The following is a 27,185-nucleotide window of genomic DNA, read 5'->3' on the forward strand; positions in this document are numbered from 1 at the left end:
TATCTTGGCAGACTTTGTGATCTCAGTAAATATTGTATCGTCCAAAGAATTGATATATCGTATCGTGATAAAATGTGTGATTTACACCCCTACTCCTGATCTCAATGTTTTTGAGCTTGTGTATTACCTCACTTAGATCACACAACATACTCTATGTGCAATGCTTAAAAATCATTTTTAAATACAGAATCCGCTGTATGATTTATAAACCGATCATCGACTCCTTCACTAACCCAATCAATAGCACGTGGTATAGTCAGAGGAGCTCCCCCCTGCCCTTCCACAGCCGCATCTACTCTATTTGCATTTCATCATTTGTCTGGGCAGTCACTGGCAGCGCATGATAGCCCCATCTCTCAGAGGTCTCTCCTGTCAGGTCAGGGCAATGCCAATTACTTTGAGCTACAGCCACACGCTGCAGAAGTTGCATTCTGGGAAATATGGGAGGAAGGTAATTGGGCGAGATAATAACCCTCCTCTGTGGCAATGTTACATCTATGTGTGTGTGTGTGTGTGTGTGTCCTCTGGCCCTTAACATTTCCCAAAGTCCCCCAAGGAGCTCTCTGTTATTTAGACATAGACAGTGAGTCAGCACCCAGCTGTAATGAGAACAGATAGGGCCCTAATATTGAACTGCAGACACTGAGATGTCATCCAGTTCATTTATGTGTACTGCAGAGAGACAGAGAGAATGCTCAAAAGAGAAGTAAGCCATAAATGATATGTATAGAATATAATTTACACTCAAAGGAGCACACATTTACACACACACACACACACACACACACAAACACATTCTCCAGGGGAAGCATTTTCAAACCATCATGAGGGGAAACTCACAACAGAGAGCAGGGAAAGATAAGGACTTCTTCCTTTGAATATGTGTGTGTGTGTGTGTGTGTGTGTGTGTGTTTATGGCAGTGGTACATCCACTGAGCTCTTCCTCTTCTGCCTGCTTTGTGCTTCTCTCTTGGCTCCTGTGCAATAACATTTTCCCGCAGCCCCATTTTTCAGCACTTGTCTCAAACACGCTGTACAAGCCAAGCCAGTCCTCCTGTAAACACTGCAGAGTTCACTCACCTCCAGTGTCTCACATGGATCTTCATCATCTTGAGCTGTTCTGCCCGCAGCCCCCTTTGGCCTCAACATCCTAATTAATTGCACACAGATGCGTTTTACTCAATGCACAAAGCAAGAAGACACATCACGCAGTGTGAGGGTTTTTTTTGCATCTCAGGAGACTACAGCAAGTTTTTAGCTGCAGGCTCAGAGTATTTTAATATGAGAGATTGCAGAGAGCGGCACACACGTGCCTTTGGGCTTTTGACCGTTTAGCTTCGTGTAATCACTAGAAGAAGAACAAAAATCAGTGGTCAACATCTCTCATTCCGTCTTCTCATCCTGACTGAGAAATAAAGAGTATGTGATAATAATCTCACTGGGGAAATTGACTATCAAGCTATAATAAAGCAACAATATCATGCACATGTATTGTTCTTTTAGGTGATTACACCTACAGTTTAATTTCCTAGGATAGCTTCCTTTTATGTATGAGGTGCATTTGGGTTCATACTGCGAACCAGCACTTGTGAAGCACTTCCATGGACATGGTTTGGTGACTTATGCTGATGGCTTCCACATTTGGAGAGGGGTGTGCCAATAATAAATCTGCACACAAACGTGCACACTAAGTCCTCAGTTCCCACACAGGATTAGTTCAGTTCTGTTTGTGCCATGCATGCAGTGTGGAGGAGGGATTTGTGGAGAGAGGAGTCTTCAAATTCCACAAGCTGCCATGACTTGTTTCTCTGTGTTTGCATATTGCAGTAGTTAAAAGGGATAGTTTTGGGGAAATAAACTCAGGGAGTTTTCACACCAATAGTTTGTCTGTTTTGGTCCGAATCGGTTGATGATTGGAGCGGTTTTCCCTTGGTTCGGTTTGGTTTCACACCTGGAAAAGTCCAAGCGTACCAAAATATGTCACTACAAATCTGACAACCGCTCCAGAGTTCGATTGAAAGCGTACCGAGACCACCTCTTCAAACAGGTCTCGGTACGCTTGTTTGGTGCGCACCCGAGTGCGAATGCATCGTTCTCACCTGCTCTGACGAACTGCACCAGCGGGACAAACAAATTCTAGTGCAATTCAACCAAACTAAATGAGGCAGGTGTGAAAGCACCCTTACTTGCACTCTTGTTTAGAGTTAGGATGTTTTCACACACGTAGTTTGTTTGCTTTGGTCCGAATCAGTTGGTGAGTAGTAAACGTGGAGCGATTTGCCCTGGGTCGGTTTGGTTTGGTTTGGTTTGACACCTGGAAAAATCCAAGAGTACCAAATTGCGTCATTACAAATCAGGCAAGAACGTCCAGCCTTCTTATTGGTTGGACAGGTCTGGGAGCAGGAGCAAGAAAGTAAATACAGGAAGAAGGTTCTGTGCTCTGGTCTAGTGGTCAAACCAGCTCATTTCATTAAAATTATCAGACATTGTTCCGCAAGAGACGTGACTACGTCTGCTCTGGTCACGAGACTTCGCTCTGCTCTGCCGGCGTCTGTCTCCAATTTCAGCTGCAGTTCAGTGGCGTAATGAGCCAACACCGGGCCCCTATGCAGGATTATCAAGGCGGGCCCCCCTACTACAGCACGTGATGACGGCGCAATGTCCACGAGTATGCTACCATGAATAGGACAGGATAGGATCATAGAGACACAGCATATAAGAGATGAGATGACTGACAAAATCAGGAGTAGCCTACGCGCACCACCACAACAAAAAAACACTAGTGAATGCGCACCATAACACATGAAAAAAACACACAAAGGCAGTCCCTCCAGGATTTCGCGGCCTTTTTTTTTAGATTGTTGCGGCCCAAAATGCCTGATTTTGCGATGTCTTGTATGTTTGTTGCAATGAAGTTGCGGAAGACAGTGAAAGTTGCAAAAAAGTCTTTTGTATAGTTCTTCAAAAATAAAAAGGAAACTTGTTTTGGGGAGAATAATAATTATTACTATTAATGAATTACTCTGGCCTGAGATTTCCTAGGGAACCTTACCAAAAAAGGCTCAGGATGCTGCAAATGTTGGTATAATATGAAAATGGCTGGTGGATTTAAGACAAAAAATAATAATTTATCGATTGAATCAAATTTGAACATATGTGTCAGTGGCTTGTTGATCTTTACATTGTTAGTTAATTTCCTCACCTGGCCTGGGACACACATTCATACGGTTTGATAAAGTACTTATTGGACTTTAACTTATCATTGCACTTACAATAACGAGCATAGCTGTCCTCAATTTAGGTCATTGTGTCTCTGTGTTTGCATGTTGCAGTAGTTAAAAGGGATAGTTTTGGGGAAATAAACTCAGGGAGTTTTCACACCGATAGTTTGTCTGCTTTGGTCCGAATCGGTTGATGATTGGAGCGGTTTTCCCTTGGTTCGGTTTCGTTTCACACCTGGAAAAATCCAAGCGTACCAAAATATGTCACTACAAATCTGACAACCGCTCCAGACTTCGATTGAAAGCGTACCGAGACCACCTCTTCAAACAGGTCTCGGTACACTTATTTGGTCTGCTTTTGGTCCTCACCAGAGTTCGATTGCTGTGTTCTCACCTGCCAAAACGAACCGCACCAGTGGGTCAAACAAACTCTAGTTCGATTCAACCGAACTAAAGGCTGTCGGTGTAAAAACGCCCTTAGATGAGAAGATTCTACTATCTGTCCATTAGACATGAAGCTACAGCCAGGCGACACTTAGCTTAGCATAATGACTGAGAGCTAGCCTGGTTCTACCAGACTCTGGTACATGTCATTTATACAGAGAGTCTGGGCACTCTCCATTGACAAGTGTTAACTTCCTTGAAGGCGGGTACTCTGTTAAAGTTTAAAACTATTGGATCTGCCCAGAGCCACTCTGGTAGCCTGGCTCCACCCTCCTACGTACTGTCTGGTAGGACCAGGCTAACAAGAGGAGAGATCGCTAGCATTCGCCTTAGCCAACTCCTTCACCACTAACGCAGCGAGCTGGAAAATCAAACTGTTCCCGAACCCCGTGGGGCGGAGGGCCACAACATCATGGCCACCAACAAAACTCAGCAAAGCTTGTTCTTGCTCGGGCTTTAACTTTTAACCACAACGGACCGCATCTTTCTCCGCCGCCATTACGGAACAACAACTCAAACTAGCGCACGTCACAACCTCAACGTCATCGTTCTCAGCCACTCCCTCTGTTTGCTGATTGGACCGGTAAAGATTTGGTCGGAGAAAATCCAAGAATATACTGCAAACCCAGATGGAAAATTGAGCAGAAGTATGTGGGAGGGCGCAGCCAGGCTAACTGAGAGCACCCACAGGCCTGAAATAAAGCATTTTCTGAAGATGAACAGACTTCTGATGGTGGGGGGGCTAGTAATTATGGTCAACTGAAAATGCCGAAAAAGACAGAAAGAGTCTATCTAGATAATGTTATTCCAAAGAAGTTCAACTTTGCATATTTTGTGCTTGTGTTAGTGGTTGTTTACTTCATGATAGATCACAATCTGTGGAGAAACGTTATTAAAATGTTTTTAAATGTGTCGTAGTGTCCTGAGAAAGCAAACCCTACCTGTTCACACATTCTAAATCACCTTAGAAAAGGGTGGTAGCTGAATGCCAAAAATGTTAACGTGAATTAAGCAAATGTCAAGTGGAAACTCTCCCCACTGTGCCTGTTTATCTGCCTGCACTAACGCAGGAACAGAAGGACGTGACTGTCGGCACTCTCACAGTCTGGATGGAAAAGATAGAAGGGCCTTTTTGTAGCTATAACAGTGACACATACGCTATTTACGTTCTCCTTCAGTGGAATGCTGATTGATTGCTTGAACGGAGACATCAAGAAACGAAAGTGGCACATTATCATCACAATAAAATGCAGAATTTGCAGTTTAAGTGCCAAATCATTTCCAGATTAATAGTACAGCTTGCTAAAAGCTAACAGAGAATCCTAAGTCAGTGTGTTTCCAGCTCTTGTTTGCAGTGCATTGTGTTTTTCAGTCCACAGAGACAGTAAAGGTCAGGCAGTGTAGGCAGAGCCGTGTTGATAGTTGTGTTTAGATGTTCCGCTCCTAACTGACTTCTCTTTGTTGTAGAGCCTCTGGCTGTGCTGTGCACCATTTCTCACTGTGTGTATGTGCCTTTGTTTGTGTGTATAATGTGCATTGACGAGTATATGTGTTTGCATGCATGCATGTAGGTTAGCGTGTGTGTGTGTGTGAGAGTGAAGAGGTCAGGGTATTTTGTGCCTCCTCAGATGTGCCAGTGCAGTGTGTGATCTCCAGCTCGCCTCTTTCATGTCATTGTTCCCCCACTGTCTGTGCACTCCCTGTGCCCCGCTTGATCTCGTTCCCCCTCCACCCCCTCTGTCCCGGCAATCTCCTCTCTCTCCTCCTTTCTTTCCCTTCCTCTCTCTCTCTCTCTCTCTCTCTCTGTTCCATTGTGCCCTTGTTTCTTCCTTCCCTTTTATTCTCTCCATCCTTTGCCCGGTGTCTCAGCATCAATGGGGTGTATCAAGATGTGAACTATACAGGTGTTTTAACATGCCGGCCTATTCGTAAAAAACAGCAACAACCTCAACAACATTGATGATACGATTACTATAGCCACTAAGGTAGCCATCCACAGATACAGTTAAGCTTAAGGATTCACTGTGCCTTCCACATATATGTTTGACATTTAAACATGATGATATATGAATATATAAATAGTAGTTTAGTATTGTAGGCCACCATAAAAGGTTACACTACACGTTATGTTAGGCCTAGTTTAATATGCAACTCAATACAATATACTGTATGTAGGAGGGGGTCCCTGCTCTTCTCTTATAGTTTGGCTTAAAAAACATTGAAGACCCCTGCAGTATATTGGCACTTGCAATGGCACGATCACTTTCCACTGCCTCAAGATAGCAATACGCCAAGAATGCACCTGAACACACCTCCCTGTAAGACCAGCACACCCATGGGTGCAAAAATGGGCGCAGGTCGCATTTAAATGACGCGGTGGCGCTGGACAGTCTTAAAATAGCAAAGACGCTTGCGTCGGGCTTTGCGCCGCGTTGCGCCAGGTGCAAGATAGGGCCCTTAGTGGTGCATTCAAAGGTGGCTGACAAAAAAGGGCAAATGTACAATATGTATGTTGTAAAGAGAGGACTGTGATTTTAGTTTTTTAAAAGTTGTGTCTGGGCAGCTAACACTGGAGTCGGAGGAGAACTGAACTTACCTTTTTCAACAGTCCACATTACTTTGTACTTAAATCTTGGTGATTTAAACACTGTAGTAAAAATGAACAGAAGCTAATGGCGGTAGAAAATAACTTTTTAGGCATGCTGAATAGTTGGCAATGATGCAAAGTATATTACATTTGTAGCTAACATTCTCAACCATGCAAAACCACTTTAGTGCTTGAAGCTACTGTGTCAACCCTGTATCGAGTAGGTGTTGCATTTATAACAAAAAATCAAAAAGGCAGTGATGTGATAGCTTTCTTATTTAGTTCTTTCTCTGTTAGTTGCTGGCTTCCCAATCATTTTACAAGCGATTGGCCCATTTATTATTTTCTGCAGGTTTGCTTTGTTACAGTTGAGTTGTAACAGTTAAGTTTCCATACCTTATGACCAAAAATATGCTAAAATTATGCTTACAACTGGGCTGCACAATATATCGTTTTGTTTATCGTCATCGCAATATCAGCTGCCGCAATATACACATCACAAAAGGCTGCGACATATCGCGATAGACACTCAGGTTTTTTGTGTTAGTTAAAAGAAAATATCAGCAGAAAACTGCACGTTAAAATGTAACATTTTATTTTTGTAGTGGAGCATTTTATATTCAATGTTCAATTTGTTCAATAAAAGAATGTTAGAAATGATTTCCTTTTATTTGTTTTAAATTCAGCGCTCAACAATTTGTTGTATTTTATTAGAATACTAAGCAGCAGAAATGCAGAACTGAGTACATTGTAATATGTTTATTTATCGCAACTAATGTGTCGCATATCACATATTTTCCTCATATCGTGCAGCCCTAGATACAACTACAAAATATTGTATATTTGAAGGTGCAGTTGCTAAAAATTTAGTCTGACTAACAGGATGTAGACTGCGCGTATTAGCTTGCCATTGGCCGCCTACATGATGCGTGTTATCTGCGGTCTTTGGTGTTTTTTGCCCCCAACGTCTCCTCCCAGGCAGCGCGACAATGGTTATGTTTAAGATTAAGGTTAGGGTTAGCTGCCTGGAAGGCGCCGTTGGAGGCAAAAAACACCATTGAGCGTTATCTGCGTGTTACCGTTTTCAAAATCCCCATCGCTACGTGAAACAACAACAACAACTTAGCAACCTAGCAAGCTAGATGGAAGTCCAGCGAGCTCATCCAAAGCTAAAGCATAGGCAGGCTTTACCTCTCGGGCACCGGCGCTCAAATTATGTTTGTCTTTTTTATCAGTAAAAGTTGTATCACACAGTCAACATATGTCTTTTAATGTTTTATGTGGCGTTTTCTTTTGCAGGGATTTAGCTTGCCTAATCACGTGCAAATGTTCCACCAAAACAAGTTCTCTAGTGTCCTCCCGACACTATTTTGCAAGGGCACCGTCATTGCATCCTGGGCTTAGCCCCGCCCAAGACGATAGTGATTAGTTTAAAGTAGGGGTGCAAGATATATCGACTCAATATTGTTATCGCAATATATTGAAAGTGTCGCTTTATATTGTGGAGCGCTGCGCCCCGTCCGTTGGCTGTGTGGTTTAGTTGTGTTTGATTTAGAGCCCACTTGAAATGCTATAATGATCATGTTTCATTGGCCAGTTACCGTGCAACTTGCACATGTTAGTGCACGTCAGCGTACGGGTCCACTACGTGACAAACCCTATGGAGCGTACCACGTGTATATATTTTGACAGAGAAGTGTAAGTGAAGAAATTGATAAAGACAACAAAACGGAACGACTCAGAGAAGAGAAAGAAAAGTAATATGCAATATGACATTTTATTAATATCGTGCAACCCTAGTTTAAAGACATACAAACAAACCAGAGCGTTTTTATTCCCCTCGTGCAGATTTATGATGGGTCAGCCGGAGCTTTCTCCAGCGCTTGCACGGCGCTAAAACAAAGTGTGAAGAGCAGGGCTGTAGTCAAGTCCACCTTTGTCGAGTCCAAGACAAGACCAAGACTGAGTCCTAAGAGGTTTGAGTCTAAGTCAAGGCCGAGTCCAATTAAGAGAGTCAAGACCGAGACAGAAAAAAAAGAATCCTCTTCAAGACCACATACTTACCTATTCATGATTTATGTAATGTGAGAGACAGTATACCCTATTTTAAGATGATCATTTGGCTTCGTTTTTTGTAATTTAAAAAAGCAAAAAAATCCTTTCTGAATCAATGGTTTTGTTTTGAAGGACGAAGTTACTTTAGACAAAAATTGTCAAAACGAGTCCGAGATAATAGAAAAACGTCTGCAGCCCTGGTAGCGAGTGTACGAAAAATGGATTTACTGTGTTAATAAAGATCTTATATTTGTTCATTAAAAAACATTTGAAGGAGCATTTGAATTCCTGGACGGACGATGGACCTTCAACACCTACCCTACTCAGATCTCTCTGTAATTGCTGCATGATTTTAACATTCCTCTCTTGCCTTCATGGAAAAGAAAACACGTCCTAATTAACACCCAACCCCCACTGTCACTTTATTCCTTCCTTATTCTGTCTTTTTGCAGATATGGGGCTTCTACAAGCAAGGCTACAAGTGTAAAGGTAAGAGAGCAATACATTTGGATCTGACTCTATGTCCGCTGCACAGATGTGCGTGTTCCACTCAGAAGGGTGAAGCCTTTAAAGAATTAGCGATTCTTTTTGACGCCATCGATTCCCAGCCATCAAACACTCACACACACCCTCTGTAGACCAAGATCTACAGAGGTAAAGTGCTGGGTAAATGTCATCAACACAGAAACCATTGTAAATAAGTCACACTCTTTAAATATATGTCCACATACAAAGCTCCGTTCAATTACAGCTGGATTAGCTCCATCAGCTGCGACCACACTACACACAATGCACTATTATTTGCCCTTTCAAACACTCCCAGTAGGCCAGTGTTTGAAGAAGCTGGTTCATTTCACAAATGTACATACACACAGGCAACCTCCAATGCCTCCCATCCTTTTCTTGTCCTCATTAGCCTCAAAACAAACACTCCAACAGCTTGCTTCTTCTCCCTCTATGACTGTGCTGCTGGTGGTCCGTGCTGACGCTCAAACTTAAGTAGTGATAATCTGCAGACGTTCAGTGCACTAAATAACGTTAACGCTGCATATGTTTCCACCCAGATGTCAAGCAGGAACTTTTGGAATCGAGGCCAAGGCATCTAAAATGCAAATAATGCAAGTTTCCATCTGCTGGAGTCTTAGGAGAAGTGATTGATTGCAGCTCAGCTTTATGAATGGGAGAAGATAGCGTGGGCAGACATTTTACAGGCAGGGTTTCATTATTGTGTCAATTGTTCAACAAATTAGTTTCAATTGCTGTTTGAAGCACAAGGCTGTTCAGTTATTTGTCTGCACACGCATTGGTTTGGAAGTTAGCTATTACTGTTGCATTTTTCAATTCAATTACATTTTATTTATAGTGTCAAATCATAACAGGACACTTTACAGATAGAGTAGTTCTGGACCACACTCTATAATTTACAGAGACCCAATAATAGAAGCAAGCATTTGGTGCGACAGCAGCGAGGAAAAACTTCATTTTAACAGGCAGAAACCTCGGACAGACCCTCGTTCTTGGTGGGCGGCCATCTGCCTCAACCCGTTGTGGGGGAGGGAGAGAGAGAGTTCACAACTTAATTCAATTTAATTCAATTTTATTTATAGTAACAAACACTGCAGAGCATCGCCGGACACTGCAGGGCATTGCAGAGCGTAGGACCACAGTTACAGCTCCAACCAAGATCGTGGTGCCACCCTTAATAGCCAATAATAACGGGACCGGCATGTATACAGAGCCCTGGCGTGTCGGAGGATGTAATGTATTCATGTTTCTTCTTGAAAAAACAAGCATTTCAATGACTGACTAGCGCTTATTAAAAAGCTTGCAAGTTACCGTCAAACAATTGAGTTGCATAGCAACGAGAGTAATTCATGCTCCTTGGGGCCTTTGAGGTATTGTGGTCTCTTACTAGCAGTGTTCACCCTGCATCTTGTGTTTATCCTGATCCTTAGTCTATCACAGCCTTATTTTCTAATTACCAAGACTTGTTCTACCTAAATCAAGTGTTTTGTTTTCAGTCTGTTTTTTTGTGGCTTGCATACTTACATGATTGCTGCTGTTGAGACAAAAGGAGTAACAAAATGGCAGGGAGGTGAAAAGAGAGCAAACACAGAAGCACTTTGTACATAAACAAACCGATACAACATCGCCGTATGTCTCTGAGTCTGACTGGGAGTGTTCTGGCTTGTTCCAGTGCATTAATGAGACCACAGGAAGTCAATAAGAGGGCCCCCGAGCCATTCATCACCATTTCCATTGTTAGCCCGCACTCAGGGAGGTAGAGAGCGCGGCAGGGACATAATTGAAATGAATCACCATTCACAGTGCAGGAGCGGTGTGTTGAGACCTCTGAATGTGTGTGTGTGTGTGTGTGTGTGTGTGTGTGTGTGTGTGTTTTGTGATGGTAGACGTAGATATTTAGACTTAGAAATGAGAGGCATCTCATCGTCTTCGAATGGGTGTGTTGTCACAATGCCAGTATCCTATGATATCACAGCAACAAGTTTTATCCTCCTCTCTGTTTGAAGGAATAACTCAATATTTTAGGGTTATTCTCTCTTATTAAGAGATAGATGCTATGGTCAATACCAATTTTATATTTGTCTGTTAAATATGAAACTGCTGTCCAGAGCCAAGAAAAAAGTAAGTATATTTCCCAAACAATCCCCATACAGCCCTGTCTAAAAAATGATTTTCCCATACGACAAAAATGCATTATGTTATGTCCTGGATTACGTTTGTATTTGACGTATCACAAATACATTTCTAATCAAAGTCTCCGTAAGTCCGTGTAGGGTGGAGGTTGGGGTGGATGGATGGATGGATGGGTTGAACACACACACACACACACAGAACAGAATTTTAAAAACACCTTTGTTGAACATTTCTAAAATTTTAATGTTGAGAACAATCTTGTTGGTCACTGTGGCAAAACTACACTACTGTGTGTGTGTGTGTGTGTGTGTGTGTGTGTTTGTTCAGGTTCTTTGACTCACATGTTTTGGTGATGCCTTGCTCAATGACCCATGGCTCCTCTCCTCTCAGACTCCCCATGGTTGGCAGAGTTGTTGTCAGGCACAGTTGACCTCAGCGTGTGTGTGTGCCAGTGCTCGTGTGTCTGCATGACGTGTAGAAGCTCGTTCCTGTCACCGCTGGCTCTTCCGTTCGCCCCGATGTTTCTGTTTGCACCGGTCCCTCTGTCTGACCCTGTCCCTCTCTCTCCACCCCGTTCCCCATCTTCCCCTTTCTTCTTCCCATCTCGCCTCCTCTCTCGGCGACTCTCCCTCCCTCTCCTCCGACCCGCCCGTCCTCTCCTCCTCTCCCGTCACCTCTCTTTGCCGCTGTCCTTCTCCTGCCTCATGGATGCTCCGGCGGCAGCCTGCGGGGTGAACTGCCACAAGGCCTGCCGAAGCCGCCTGGCTGTCGAGTGCCGGAAGAGGACGAAGAGCATAAGCCACGAGACGCCGCCGGCCCTCCAGGCCAGATCCTTCAGCTTCCCTCCACCTGCTAATACCCCTCCCAGCCTGCAGAACACAGGTCAGTTGGATGTTATGTTATCTGTTTTATGTACACTATATATATATATATATATATAAAAAACATTCACACAACACATTATTTTTCTCATACGGTCTGTCTGATTATACCTGTATTCCCCCTCTGTCTGAAATGCTTTGTTTTAGCGCCTGTCTCTTTAAGCCCCCCTCCGGAAAAAGCCCAGTCTGCTCTGATTGGTCAGCATTTCCTGGTCTTCCATATCTGCGCTCTGTACCGTCATTGCAGCCGGGGAATGATTCTAATGCCACTGTAGTGCCACTTTCTACCGATATACAGTTGTGTTCAAAATAATAACTGTCCAACATCACTAACCTCATAAATCAAATTTTTTGGTAGAAGTGATATTTCTACATGGCAAATAATTTACTAGTAAGTGTTGTAGAGTCATAGAAAACCAACAGACCCAACAGTCATGACATGCATGCTGCTCATTCTGTGTAATTGAATCTGTAATTGAAAGGGGCATGTTCAAAATAATAGCAGTGTTGTGTTCAATTAGTGAAGTGATTGATTCTGTGAAGAAACAGGTGTCAATTATGGCCCATATTTAAGGAAGGAAGGAAGCAAATGTTGTGCATGCTGGTTATAGTGCATTTCACACTGAAATACTCAGCAAAATGGGTTGTTCCAGACATTGCTCTGAGGAATAGCGGACTTTGATTAAAAAGTTGATTGGAGAGGAGAAAACATATAAAGAAGTGCAGAAAATTATAGGCTGCTCAGTCAAAATGATTTCAAATGCCTTGAAATGGCATCCAAAGCCTGAACGACGTGGGAAAAAACTGTCAACTCCCATTCGAATGGATCGAAGAATAGCCAAAATGAAAAGGCTCAACCAATGATCAGCTCCAGGAAAATCAAAGAAGACTTAAAGTTACCTGTGAGTACTGTTACGATCAGAAGAAGTCTATGTGAAGCTAAGCTATCAGCTAGAAGCCACCGCAAAATCCCATTGCTGAAAAAAAGACATGTACTGAATAGGTTGAAATTTGCCAAAGGACACATTGACTGGCCAAAGGAGAAATGGAGCAACATTCTGTGGACTGATGAGAGCAAAATTGTTCTTTTTGGTTCTAGGGGCCGCAGACAGTTTGTCCGACGACCCCCATGCACTGAATTCAAGCCACAGTACACTGTGAAGACAGTAACCCATGGTGGTGCAAAAATCATGTTATGGGGATGTTTCTCATACTGTGGTGTTGGGCCTATTTATCACATACCAGGGATCATGGATCAGTTTCAATACATCAAAATACTTGAAGAGGTCATGTTGCCTTATGCTGAAGAGGAAATGCCTTTGAAATGGGTCTTTCAACAAGACAATGACCCAAAACACACCAGTAAGCGAGCAAAGTCTTGGTTCCAGACGAACAAGATTGATGTTATGGAGTGGCCAGCCCAATCCCCAGACCTCAATCCCATTGAAAACTTGTGGGGTGACATCAAAAATGCTGTTTCTGAGGCAAAACCCAGTTTTGTGGAATGTAGTTCAATGGTCCTGGGCTGGAATACCTGTTCACAGGTGCCAGAAGTTGGTCGACTCCATGCAACACAGATGTGAAGCAGTACTCAGAAATAATGCTTATGGAACTAAATATTAGCGCAGTGATTCAAAGTAAAGCAAACCCTTGAGACATTTTTCAGTTTATACAGTAAATGTTTGAGTTTGTAAAGAAAAATGCAAATACTGCTATTTTTTTGAACAGCCTAATATTCCTTTTCTTCACTTTCTGTAAAGGTATAACACAAACTTGATACATTTTGGTCATGTTTTGATTTGGAATTGAATGTGCAGTGTTCCCAGTGCATTGATATTATGGCATTAAAAGCTATTCTAAGGATTTTGAGCATTATTCACATTTTTTTAAACACACTGCTATTATTCTGAACACAACTGTATATAGAAGAAGAAGAAGAAGAAGAAGAAGAAGAAGAAGAAACTTTATTAGTATTTGTCACATACAATCATACAGTACATGATGATGATGATGATCAATCTCTGCATTTAACCATCCTAAGCATTAGGAGCAGTGGACAGCTATACATACAGTGTCCAGCGAGCAACTTGGGGTTCAGTGTCTTGCTCAAGGACACTTTGACATGTGGCCAGAGGAGCAGGGGATCGAACCGCCAATCTTTTGGTTGAGGGCTAACCCACTCTATCTCTGATCCACAGCCGTATACTGTACAGTCTATAGTTGTGACATCAAAACCGTACGGGAGTCCTGACGGCTCGTTTAAAGATACAATTTCTGAATACGGGTTGTGTGCATTTCTCTGTGGATTGAGCGTTTTGATATTTTAACAGTATTTATATAGCACCTTGACCTGCTTGATGTTAAAAAAAAGGAAATCTCAGTTTTTACAATATGGGACCTTTTATGACATATTTTTAGACATACATGCAGCATGAAATAGGTTCATTAGCTTTCTCCATTTTAGGAAAGACACAACATAGTATAGTGCTCATGAAAAACACCTTCACAATCCTAAAAAAAATAAAAAAAACACTAGCAGAAAAATAAAATGTTCTTTTCCAAAATGCATCAATATCTAATGCAGTCACTGTCTCAGAAAAGTATAGCTTAGAGGGATTTTTATAACACTCTTTCAGCGCTTCCTGTCACCACTGGAACAAGTCCACTTTTTTAAGGGTGCTTTTGTCTCTCCCTGAGCATATGGAGCATTGGCGTTTGGGAAAAATTCTCAAACAATACAGTGCAATTTGCAATGGAAATGTGAATGGCACCCCGCAGCGAGGCCAGTGACTCATACATGCAGTGTTTTTACCAGACATTAGCAAAAGTGTTTCCCTGCCTAGCTTTGTTTTATCACTGTGAGCCTGCTTTGACGCTGCTAGACGAATGAATTGGCAGAGTAAACAGACGAAAGGCCACGCATTTTCATTAGTGTTAGGCAGTGTTTTGCATTTTCATTTGATTGACCAATCTAGTCCTCATTTCTTTCCCCTCGCCTTCTCTGTTTCCATCAGTAATTGCTGAAGAGGATATAGAGACAGTGGAGGAAGGAGTGTTTGATGTCCACCTATAACCAGGTGAGAGAGATGTTCACTTTGGCTCAGGTTACATTTACATTGCTACTTTGGTTTAAAAACAAATATCTTTGGCAACACCGCCAATGTTTCGCCGCCTGATTGGGTCTTATCTGTCTTATCGTTCTCTAATACTAAAGTACTAATGTTACCATGGCAACTGCAAGTAATATGCGAAGTATACATGCTGCTTCCGGTTTACCCCGGCACACGCATGCCCAGTATACGAGAATGTTGATGAGATATGCCGTTTGGCCGTGTTAGTTTACACAGAGATTTGTTCTTCTACTGGAGCTAAAAACACATGTGCACGGAGATCGCTACTGGCTCAAAACTCCGCTTAAAAACCAAAACGTAGCGATGTAAATGTAGCCTCACACTATTGGGTGCATTCTATATGATTGTTATTGACATTGTTGCTGTGCTTAGTTTGAAAAGTAATTGTGTATTGTAGTTCAGATTCATCATGGAGTCAGAGTTTAGATTAGGAGTGCATAGCTCGTAGAGAATCAGAACATTTGATCTGCTTTTTGATTAATTGAAATGTCACTTTCTTGTTGAGAGTTAAATGAGAAAATGAATACCACTCTCACATCTGTTCTGTAAAATATGTAGCTGGAGCCAGCAGCTGGTTAGCGTAGCTTTGCATGAAAGGGAAACCAGGGGTGTGTGTGGGGGGGGCTGGCTCTGTCTGAAGGTAACAAAATCTCTACAGCTCCCTAATTAACATGATGTACAAAACCCAAAGTGTAAAAATGACACATTTGGGATTTAAAAGTCTGGCTGGACTAAGGAACTTCCTGGAGTCTTGTCATCACTGTGACGTTGCTATGCAACCAGCGGAGACTCCGAGATAATTAGTGAGCTTTAGCGGTGCTGGTAAACAGATTGGATTACCTTTGGACAGAGCCAGGCCAGCTGTTTTCCCCTGTTTTCTGTCTTAATGCTAAGCTAACCGGCCACTGGCTGTAGCTTCATATGTAACGACAGACATGATGTGGTAACTCCTGGCAAACCTTTCCCAAAATGTTGACCTATTGCTTTAAAATTGGACTCTCCAAATAAAAAGATAAATAGATCAATACAGTGTATCTGCACAGTAAATACCTTGATGTTCATATTATCTGCCGACCTTTTTGGCTTGTGACCCTTTAAAACCTACCTCTCATATATTATTTCCTCTCATGACAGGTTGCATATAAATATGAGTTGTGAGCAGTTGAATCAAAGAGCAATTTTGTCTTTTCAGATTGTTTGATTTGAACATTTTTACAGGCCTGCAGATGTAAAACTAATCAGTATTTTACAAGGTACAGGACAAATTAAACGTGAATTTTTTTCGTTTGCCATTGGCTTTAATGATAAAGTTGTATTATCTTTACAATTAAGGCAAATGCATAACTTGGCAAAATGACCAGCTGAACAAAACAGGCCTAAGAATGACGAAAGCATGTCCAGATCAGCCTTTAAGAGACCCTGGGGCAAAAAGGAGCAATTAGTTTGTGGCAATTTGATTAAACACAAATGTTTAAAAAAAAAAAATATGAATCAACTAATATGGTCTTAAAACTATTTCTGGCCACAGGCACAAAAGATAACCGCCGCCTTAAGGTCCTTTATCAATTCAGTTGTTATTAATTGGTGCATATTCCCAAACCAATTTATTGTTACTGTTAAGGGGAGACACTACAGGCAAAAGCATCATTTTTCAATTTTGGGTTTTTGGGCTATTTTACTTCCATAACATGTCTTCTTTCATGCTATTGGGGGAAAAAAAAAACATCCAAAATACACATTTAGATGTTCATTTAACTACACTTTGTTTATTTGCGCCTGTAAATTTCTCCTAAATGACATCAAAAGTTAGCATTGAAAAATGCCCAATTTTCTCTTTCAGAAAACTTCAATTCAATTTTTTATTTATAGTATCAAATCATAACAAGAGTTATCTCGAGACACTTTACAGATAGAGTAGGTCTAGACCAAACTCTGTACTTTACGAAGCCCCAACTATTACAGTGGTTGCCTCAAGAGCAAGCATTAGCAGTAGCTATTGCGACAGTGGCGAGGAAAAACTCCCTTTTTTGTTAGGAAGAAACCTCGGACAGACCCAGACTCTTGGTAGGCGGTGTCTGACGGCACCAGTTGGGGGAGTGGTGAATGGTGGCAATAATAGTCATAATAAAGATAGTGAAACAGTGATCACAATGGTAGTCATAGTAGTTCATGTCATAGTGAAAACTTGGAACACAAGAAAAAGTTGTCTTAATGTAAGTAATCAAGTGGGGAAGTTTCATGGTTTCATGGTCTATTTCCCTATTTACATGTAGTGTCTCCCCTTAAGAACTGTTCTTACTGTGGCTATATTCTTTCTGCATTTACACATGTACTACTGGACGCATCAGCCATTGTATTTCAACGCTTGCAGGAGCCTTAAGAAGTTAAGTGTGGTTTTGATGAACAGGCCAGTGACAGTCTCCAGCTCTCTATTTTAGAATCCCTCCTACGGTTGGTGTGCAAGAAGCCAAATCAGCGTCAGAGTGTCGGGAGCCAGACACAGAATGTGCTACAGTATGTCAGCTTTACAACCCTCAACACTGCTGAGAAACTGCACTGAACACAAGCCAGGACTCCATCATGCTGCCACACAGTGGACGCATACTGCAACAGCAACTGCACCTAACTCACATGAAATTGACCACCAATGTGAATGCAATGGCTTTGTATGATTATGATGTACAATTTCTGTATTTTGATTCAGTGTTGACCAAGAGTGTTACTGTAAAAGCGACTATATATTACAAAAAAAATCCACAAAATTGTATTTTCTTGGTGGAATGTCAAAGTCAGTGGAGTTTGTAATTTGAGCGCACTTTGCTGCAAATTGGAATGGCTGTCTCCTTTTTTTTCTTCTTCTTTCTTTAAAACATAAAAGAGGTGCTGTTATTGCCAAGAATGTAAACATGCCATCCAGACAAAGCTACCGTCTTTCTTCGTCTGAGAAGCTCCGCTTTATATTGTTCATCATCTCGTTTTGAATTACATTTCAGTGGACCACTAATAGGACCAATTTTGATGTCAGATAAAATATTGTTGATTCTTGGTGGCCGTCTGAAGTATGATGACTAAAGCAACCATTTTGCCAACAAAACAAAGAGCTGAAATGACTGTGTGGACAATAATAACAAGAATGGACTTTGAACAACGTTCTATTTTGTCATGTTTACCTGAATATCAGTAACTGTCCAATAGTTATTGCTGTGGTGTTGTTTTTGGTATACAGTACGGTATTGTACCAGTGCATTGATAGATGATCTCTCCTCCGTCAGTACTGTGAATGTAGCACAAACCGTGACATGCTGCTGTCAGATGAAGATTGGATTTTCCCCTAATAAAAGGTCTGTATGGGGACAGCAGAGAGCTGGAGACGGGCTTCCCACTGATTCCTCTATCCGTTTCTGAAGGAGCCTCGGAGCTCTGAGAACTGTCAGTAAAAATGAAATAATCAAAAGAATAACTGAAGTATAATGTAGCTCTTCATTTGACAGCAGCAGTGTATAAATATTATAGTTTTTCCCTGAGAATCTGTTTTGATGCAAGTTGTATTTGGCGTTTTTTTATTTTTATTTTTTTTATCCTGCATGCTTCTCCTTTCATGGCTCTATTGTCTAGCCAGGCGTCTCTGTTGCTAAGGTTTTTTGTGTGTGTGTGTGTTTTTTTTAATGTAGCACACCAAGTTATCATTTATTTAGGAAACATGAAGTGTTGAAATTCCAGACAGAGGAACTGTTTCTGTTGCTTTGTGCCTGGAGAGAGATGAATTCAGACTTTCAGTGCCATATTGTTAAGTGCTGCTTTGTCATTGAATGAGACTCCTCGTGTTGCTGGTATTTATTTTTCTGTATAAATAGCTAAATAGCTGCCGGTCCTTCTGTGTCACTGCCTGTCTGACGAAAGATGTTTGTTGTCATTCTGTGAATGAATCTTTTAGACCGATGTCATGCTACTCCTTGTGGTTCCCAGACAAGTATTCCTAGTATTAAATACAGCAAGCGTCACTTTAATATGTGTTCTGGTTAAGTAAAAAGGTTTTGTATTGTCTCTCTGAAATAGGACACTTTGGATGATTCTCCACTTTCTCTTGAGCAGAGGATATTTTCAGCTTTTAGCAGCTGCTTTGATCTAAAAATACAGTCCATTTACTTACATTTCTGTTAATACTGATACTCCCGTGTGAAAGTTGGCAATTGTGTGTGATTTCCATGTTTTAACTTGAAGAATGTGTGTGTAACAATTATTCTCTGGGTTGGGAAAACTTTGCAAATCGTAGGTTTTTAAAAAAATTTCAAAACGTAGCCTGAAAACACTAGTCAAGTTAAAATCAAAGCTATTTCTGTCGGTTCCTGAAAAGCTGATATTTTGGAATTAAGGCTTGCTTAAAGGTGCTGTAGGTAGGATTGCGAAGATCCAGGACTTAGTCAAAAAATGTGAACATCGACAACTTCTCAGTCCCTCCCCCCTTTCTGCTAAAGCCCAAAACGGTCTCCTAAGCCCCTCCCCCCACAAGGGAGAATGAATGCGTGTGCATGAGCAGTGATTGACACACAGTTAGACACCCCCCCCCCGGCCCTGATTGGTGCATCTGAACAGGGGGCTGTGGGTTTTTGCAAATACAGCACTACAGGCTGTAGGTGGTGCCAGAGGAGCCAGATACATTCTTCATGTAGTTCTACTGGAACATAGGGTCAGTTTCAGCAAATATGACAGAAAGTTAGTCTTATAAGTCTTACCTACTGCCCCTCTAACAACAGTGACAATGCAATTGTTGTACAGCCAGAATCAGTCCCTGCATTGAAAGCACAATTCAAAATAGTTCAGTTAAAAAGAACATTAGACAAAAAGGTCAGGACAGGTGTAAGATGATTTCATTGGCACTTTAACTGCAAAATTGCTTAACAGCAGAACATTTTCCTACATTTAATACAAAATAGCCCATTAGAATACTACTAGAATAGCCCACAGCACATTGTAACTTATTGATGCAACAACTTTTTCACCATTCCGTACCTCTGCCCTCCCCAACAGAAGAGTTTCGCAGCAATTGCACCACAACAGAAACTCTAACCACATCCCCTCCCAGAACATACTCATCCCAGATGTTGAAATCGATTATACAACAGCAACCACACAGTTCTGCGTTTCTTTACGTAACCATGATCCAGTGTCCTCTGACTGTCTACTATAGACATTAATAACCAGCCCTGAATGAGCCTTGCAGTTTGGGCCACATCTAATTACTATCAGAGATGCCTCCAATTGCCTGGCTCCCACTCTGTATGTTTCATTCAACAGGAGGACATCGATCCGGCTATATCCAGCCTATTGGGGTCGGCTCATATCTCATCCAGTGCTATGATACCGCTAAATACTCTCATGTGGGGCAGTGTTGGCTAACAATGAGCTGGTCACACATAGATGCATTCAGCGTTAACTGCATGATTATGCCACTGTGATTAAGAAAACATTCACGGCCTTTTCAGTTTCTTCAATTGAGCTGATTCGCCAAAAGAAATCCACAAGAAGAATGAGATGCAAAAGGCAGAGTATGGCGACTCCACACAGAAAGGATCAGGGCTTAGAAGCAAACAAAGGACCTTCTTTCTATCAGGTGACATGCTAGGCAATGTCTCTGCAAAGCAATGGAGTCAACATCTCCAGATTTGTGTCTATACCTCAATAGCGGTCGATACAGCGTAGACAAAAAGAAGCGGGAACCATGTCGTAAACCTGACACTCCCAACATAATATACTCTTTGAAATATCACACTCCTTCCCACATCTCCTTCCAAAGCCTGTATGATTGCGCCCTAAAGTGTGTGTGGTCATAGCTTCGACAGCACTGAGCATCTCTTCTAGCCCGATGATCGATACCTCCCATTCGGCTATAGAAAAGCCCTCCTAGCAGCACAGCCATTTAGCGGGCAGCCGCTGAGATATTGATCTGAAAAGTCTGAAATGAGGGGAAATCGAACGGCACTGCAGCTAATTACATAGTAATGAGGACAGGAGAGAAATCACCTTATTCATTGTTGGCACTCTCGCACTGTGAGCTCAAGAGCTTGATTGCAACGAAAGGGAAGATTTGGGGCCTGATGGTTGAGACGCAAAGATGCCATTTGCCCCCTCAACAGATGGTACTCTATATTGCTGTGCAATTAGACAGATATTGCAATGCACAGAATGCAATGCATCACCCTGGTAGGCTATAGAGAGGGCTATTTGTGCCAGAAGATATTGGCAGGTAGGCATTTTTAAGCATCTATAGATAGAGGTAAAAGGCTATTATGGATTTTTTTGAGCAGCAGGACACTCTTAGATTTTCTCTTGTAAGACTAGTGAACAGACTATTGATTTGATGTCTGCTCATCAAAAACTGGGACTACGGCCAAGCTCTGCTTTGACTTGACGCCTGCTCATGGTATTGAACCCATCATGACACCTGCATCTGCAGTTCTGTCCCCTTGTGGTGCACTGACTGCAAGCATCTGGAGCTGTTAACCTCACACTGAAGTGGGGTCATGGGTGTTCTCTACCACTTGGAGGCAATGTTGAGCTACTAAATGGAGCGTGCGTGCCGAGGAAGGACTCCTACTGGGAGGAAGGTGGGAACGCTGCCAGTCATGTGGCAAAACACAGAGCCTCTCTGTCAGGGTTTATGGAAAATCACAATGCAGCATCACAATGCAGACAACAGCACTACTTTTCTCGGTCGTTTATATGTTACATCCCATAAAATCAAAACCTATGCATATGCACAAGCAGTGACACACTGTAAAGCACATGCAATGTTGCTTCATGTTTGTTTTTCACAAGCTGACAGTTCTCTTACATTCTCTCTCTCGCCCACACACACACAGAGCCAAACTGTGGACGACTCTCCGATATCACCGCAGTTGTGCTAGGATTGTGTTTTGTCAGTTTGTTTTGACACCTCTGATTCAAAGTCTTTTTTTTTTTTTTATTCAAACAGCATAAACAATTGATGGCAAGTCAAACAAGTCCATCAGGTTGCAGCAAAAGTGCCTCTAGCACTCACACTCCGCTTATCTGGCTTTGCCCACATTTGGGAAGCAGCTCGGCTCCATGAGACCGCTGGGGCCCTTATTGCATTAAGCTCATTGCTGACTCTGGTGAAGCACTCAGCACTGTAGGGAGATGGAGTCCTCGTTAGAGTAGAATCAGTTATGATGAATAGTGCTTTAAGAACATGAAACTAATGCCAAAGAAACCCAGTGAAATGGAAAGTATTTTAATAACTCTTTTCTAGTCTCTATGACTACTTAAAGCGCTTTAACAAGGTACAGGAGCCATTCACCATTCACACACTGGTGGCAGAGGCTGCCGTACAGGATGCCACCTACTCATCAGATAAACATTCACACACCAATGTGTGTGGGAGCAATTTGGGGTTCAGTGTTTTGCCCAAGGACACTTCGACATGGGACTGCAGGGCCAGGGATCAAACCACTGACCTTCCGATTGGTAGGCAACCGCTCTACCACCTGAGCCACCGACGATGTGGCCTGGACCTGTACTACTGTGTAACGCTAAAAAATTAAAGGAGCACTTCAATCATCAGGTTTAATACTGTGGTTTCAATGCTACAAGGCTTTTTAATGACTTCCTGAATTAAAGAGAAGAGGAAACAGTATCCAACACTATGTGTTGTACTTCTCTTCCCTTGTAAAATCAGGCTCTGATGTCCTAAGAGGAAGGAGACAACATGAATAGAGGCCCTTTGCGAAGCTCAGGCGAAGACAGAAACTAGCCGGGATCACACAGTTATTAAATATTACCTACCTGAAGATATTCAGAGTGAGAAACTTCTTCCATTCTCTCTGCTCCTATCTGGTCTCATTTAGCCATTACTGATACCAAATCGAGTTACTGCGGCCTAGGGGATTGACAGAAAATCAATGGCAGCGCATCTGCAGAGGGGATGGCTTGCATATTTAATATTCCTGAAGCTGCAGGAACGGGGGGAGGAAAGGAGGCCGGGAAGTAAACCTCAGCGGCGGGCAGTGTGTTCTGACTGATGGAACTACAGATTGTATCTTGTGACCCTCACACTTATCTTTGCACAACCTGCACAGCCAGGTCGCCACTGTAATCAAGAGATCCCTGGAGAGAAAAAAAAAGGATGATACCAAGCTTATCCCTGCATGTGCTTACTTTATAGTCACTTTGCCTTTCATTCCCTTAAGGTTTTTCATTTTTTGAAGATTTAAACCAGGGCTTTGGTGCATGTACCATTCTCTCTTTGAGGTATTCATGAAAGCACAGGTATGATAGACTATAAAAGTATGCATGCATAAATGACTGCAACACAGAGCTTTCTCTAAATGCAGGCTATCATCTCTCTGAAAGGTGTGTTATGTTTCATCACTTAGCGCATCAAGTTTGCTTTCAGTCCAGAGCACCTCAATAATCCTTTGAGTTTTAGCTCTTTGTAGCTGTATGTCCTTCATTCATTCATTCATTCATTCAGTCATTCGTTCGTTCGTTCATGCATTCATTCGTTGGATGTTACTTATGCATGTAGTGGAGGTTACACAGTTGATATATGACTAGAGGACATCATTAGCTTTTAGTATTCACTATCCTTTGTACCTTTTGAGCACATGTTATGTTTGAATACAAATTTTTATTCACACAAAACACCAGGAACAAAAACATGAAGATTAATTGATACAAGGATCCCCACATACAGGGAGAGCTTTGCAAAATAAAAGCTACAAAATGAATGGCAAGTGAATCATTCTGAAGTGGTTCTGGCCATCCCTTTAACACCCCTTGGTACCGATTAGGCAAAGACTCTTGCTGATTATTCAATTCCAGACAAATGCTTCATGGTGGATCCTTACTCGTCAAAATCTATGTGAAATCCAAATATGTAAATATCCCAGATCAGCTGCTACTCCTGTGGTCAGTTCCAACATGTTGATTAAATATAACCCAGTGGAAACTAAATTGAATACTGAATAATTAGATGCAAGGATTAGTTGCTAAATGATGCATAGTGTATATTCTCCAGTGGACCCCAAATATACAGTGTGGAATCCAAATGTATTAACATGCTGCCTCACTTAGCTTTTCAAAAAAAACTGCAAAATAAATATTTTTAACCACAAATGATCTCGGAATATATTATATATTATGATACCTTCTGGCCACAGCTTTATCCAGATGGTCATCTTTGTACCTGCTGGCCAAGCCTCAAAAAGCTGCTGCTGGTGGTAGAGGAGCAAGCCATCAAACTGAAAAGAGGTGGCCTAGGGAGGTCCCCAGGTACCATGAGGCCAGAAAGACTGCAGTGTACGGGGTCCTGGAAGCAATAACTTCAATGTAGATGAGCTTTGCTGGGCGCCATGGAGACAGACTTTGTTGGCAAACCATCAGCGGACTCAGAAAGTGGAGGCAGGGCCTGGGACTGCTGATCTCGACTGACTGAGGTGGAGGAAGGAACACTTTGAAGAACTTCTAACCACACACACACACACACACACACACACACACACACACACACACACACACACACACACACACACACTTGTTGAAGCCAACAAGCTTTTTCATTTTTGGATTAAAAAAACAAATACCTCCTGTGCAAATGTGGTTGCCAACTCTTCTGTACTTATTTTTTTGTGTCTTTTTTTGTCCTGGAGACAAGGCATCTCCTGTTCGTGCCTCTGTGGCAAACAGCCCAAAATAGTTGCTTTGTCTCAGCCTGTTCAGTTGCATAACCCACCTTGACGATGGGCACAGAATGGCAAAGCAGCGGAACTAATATACGTATCATAATGCCTCAATTTTCGAGGGCAGAACACTCAGAAAGTTATTCACAGGGCCTCTCATTCTCCTATTTTTCCCCTCTGATAAAATCAAGCTTATGACATACGTATAATCAAAGATGGTGAGTGACAAGAGAGGAATGGACAGAGAAATAAGAAGACAATGGAGTGACAAGAGGGCGTACCGGGACAGAGCATCATCTGAGGGCAATTATGCAAGGCTTATGAGGATCTTGGAAGCACAGAAAGCCTCTGCTGAAGACGTTGATATTGCCATTGTGGTCAGAAGGGGATGCTAAGATTTTACAAGCTGATAATAGAGAATGACTCGCCAAAACCTTTCAGGTTTTTATGAGAAAATGCCTGAGAGGCATGTAAAACCTACTTTTATTAAAGACCACTTAAGCTGCCTTTATGATGCCTAACAGCACTTGCTGATGGTTATAGGCATAACCCTGCATCACGCTGGTTTATGGTTTATGGGTAGAATGTCTGTGGGCACATTGTGAAGAAGCTTGCATGTAAGAGTAATGCTTTAGAAGGTGGAGGTATCGAGACGTTCATGGTTATTGGTTGCCTTTAGCCAACATGTCTATTTTGTTCCACCAGTCATTCATATTTGGTTTCTGTCGGGGGATTGAGTGTATCCCAGCATGCAGCAGTGGGCAGGTAAACACCCTGCAGGGGTTACCAGTCTACCATGGGGCAAACACACACCTAAGGGCGGTTTAGCATCCAGAAACCACCTGATTTAAAGTTCTCTCTAAAGTGTGAAGGGTTTTTGATGGAAAGTTAGACACTAAGAAGACTTTCTTCTTTGGCCCTTGCTCTGCACATTCTTAACATGGCTCAGAGGGACAGAAAGGGAGAGGATCACTACATTCACTTATGCTGGTGACATAATCCCCCAGAGAGGTGCAGGCCTGTCCCAAGGCTCACTGGGGGCTCTAATCCCAGCCAAGGAATCCTTGATATGGGGAGGCGATTCCGCCCAGGGCCCCTGTCCTCCCAGGCATTAAAGCTACATGTACAGTATTTGACTGTGCAGTCTCTGTGTCTCTCTCTCTCTCTCTCTCTCTCTCTCTCTCTCTCTCTCTCTCTTAATTGCTTTGAAGCGGAGTGCGCACCTCGGGGAGCTCAACAGGATGTTTTACAGAGGTTTGGGGAGACTGACTATTAATAAATAATACTTCCCTATCCTCCTGTTCACCTCGCTCTCTACACTACAGTGGGATGGCGAGGAGCATGGTAGAGAGGTAAAAGCAGCTTTCTATTAACCTACAATATGTTTTTTTTATTACCAGCTGTGACTTTGTAGTCAATTCATCAACATTTGCCGTGCAATACACATAATTATATCCATACTTGCAAGTGTCATATTTGTAAGGACTGTGCCCTGCACGTTGTACATCATAAAGTATAGAGTAGTGTTTTCTAACCGTGTGCTGCCAATAAATACATCCTGCGCTAAAAGGAAGGAAGTTATAATTATGTCGGCTTCAAAACAACATGTCTAATTATCATTCCAAATGAAATTGGTGTCACCTCGTGGAAGAAAAAAAATGATGTTCTCTTTGTTCTTACTTACAGTGTCTTTCTTACTATACACAGCTTTGAGTTTCTTTGCTTTTTGTTGTTATGCTGCAAGGCAAGACTTTACACTCCGGTTTTATAAGTGTGTTATGTGTCTCTGAAGCTTTCATAGCTGCATTGACCTTATAACAGAGCTAAACGCTCGGGAAACAATGGTTCCCAAATGCCCTTGCGAAAAGCCTGACCATCCATATTTTGATTCACATTCACCCGTAGGATACAACTTTATCCAACTCTTAAAAAGGAAACATCCACCTTAAAACTGTCAACATAACAGCTCTGCAGTTCAGAAGACAGATGTTTGCACCACAGGTTTTGAAGCAAGTTCATTTGTAATGGAAACGGATGAAATAATCTCACCATACTTGCAGAGTTTTACGCTCGTACCGAAAAATTAAGCGTAAGAACTCAATGTATGAAAATGATTGAATAGTGACAAGATGATTGCAGAAGCAGGAGTTTGTAAACTCAACAGACCATAATGCAATGCAGCTACAAAACATGTAGCGTTTTAAGAGGAGCAGCGGTTATCATGCCAATGCATCAAATTGTGATTGCAATTTGATTTAATTATATGTATGTATTAATGGCCTACAAGAAATAACCATGTTGAGCACTAATATGAGGCATGTTGACAGAAAGTAGGAGCACAAAACTAATTACAATACAACACTTCATCGCTACAAAATGAGTGGTGTGAAACTTCCAGCTTCAGACTTTCCCTAACTATCTGCCCTTTCTACTCTGTGTGGGTATATGGGATTAGCTTCTTTAATGAAGACGTATCTATACCACAGGTGCCCACCTTGAATGTACAGACC

General features: G+C 42.0%; 1 protein-coding gene and 1 long non-coding RNA gene across 8 annotated transcripts in view; both read left to right on the forward strand.

Annotated features, from left to right (window-relative positions):
• The window catches only part of LOC116042255 (RAS guanyl-releasing protein 2), a 56,790-nt gene extending 37,769 nt beyond the window's left edge, over positions 1–19,021 (forward strand). For 6 of the 7 annotated variants that reach the window (XM_031288368.2, XM_031288369.2, XM_031288364.2 and 3 more), the window contains 4 exons: positions 8,760–8,796; positions 11,689–11,847; positions 14,861–14,923; positions 17,416–19,021. In XM_031288368.2, coding sequence (XP_031144228.1) covers positions 8,760–8,796; positions 11,689–11,847; positions 14,861–14,919 — 255 coding nt within the window. In that variant the 3' untranslated portion in view covers positions 14,920–14,923; positions 17,416–19,021. Of the gene's footprint in view, positions 1–8,759; positions 8,797–11,688; positions 11,848–14,860; positions 14,924–17,325 lie in introns of all 7 variants that reach the window. The other variant, XM_031288366.2, reaches the window with a different exon arrangement.
• On the forward strand, positions 11,915–14,085 carry LOC116042257. The gene is made up of 2 exons (XR_004103173.1): positions 11,915–12,146; positions 13,779–14,085. It is a non-coding gene; the product is annotated as an uncharacterized LOC116042257 (long non-coding RNA).
• Positions 19,022–27,185: the final 8,164 nt, after the last annotated feature.

This window comes from Sander lucioperca, chromosome 17 (assembly GCF_008315115.2).
Source record: "Sander lucioperca isolate FBNREF2018 chromosome 17, SLUC_FBN_1.2, whole genome shotgun sequence".
Taxonomy (NCBI): domain Eukaryota; kingdom Metazoa; phylum Chordata; class Actinopteri; order Perciformes; family Percidae; genus Sander; species Sander lucioperca.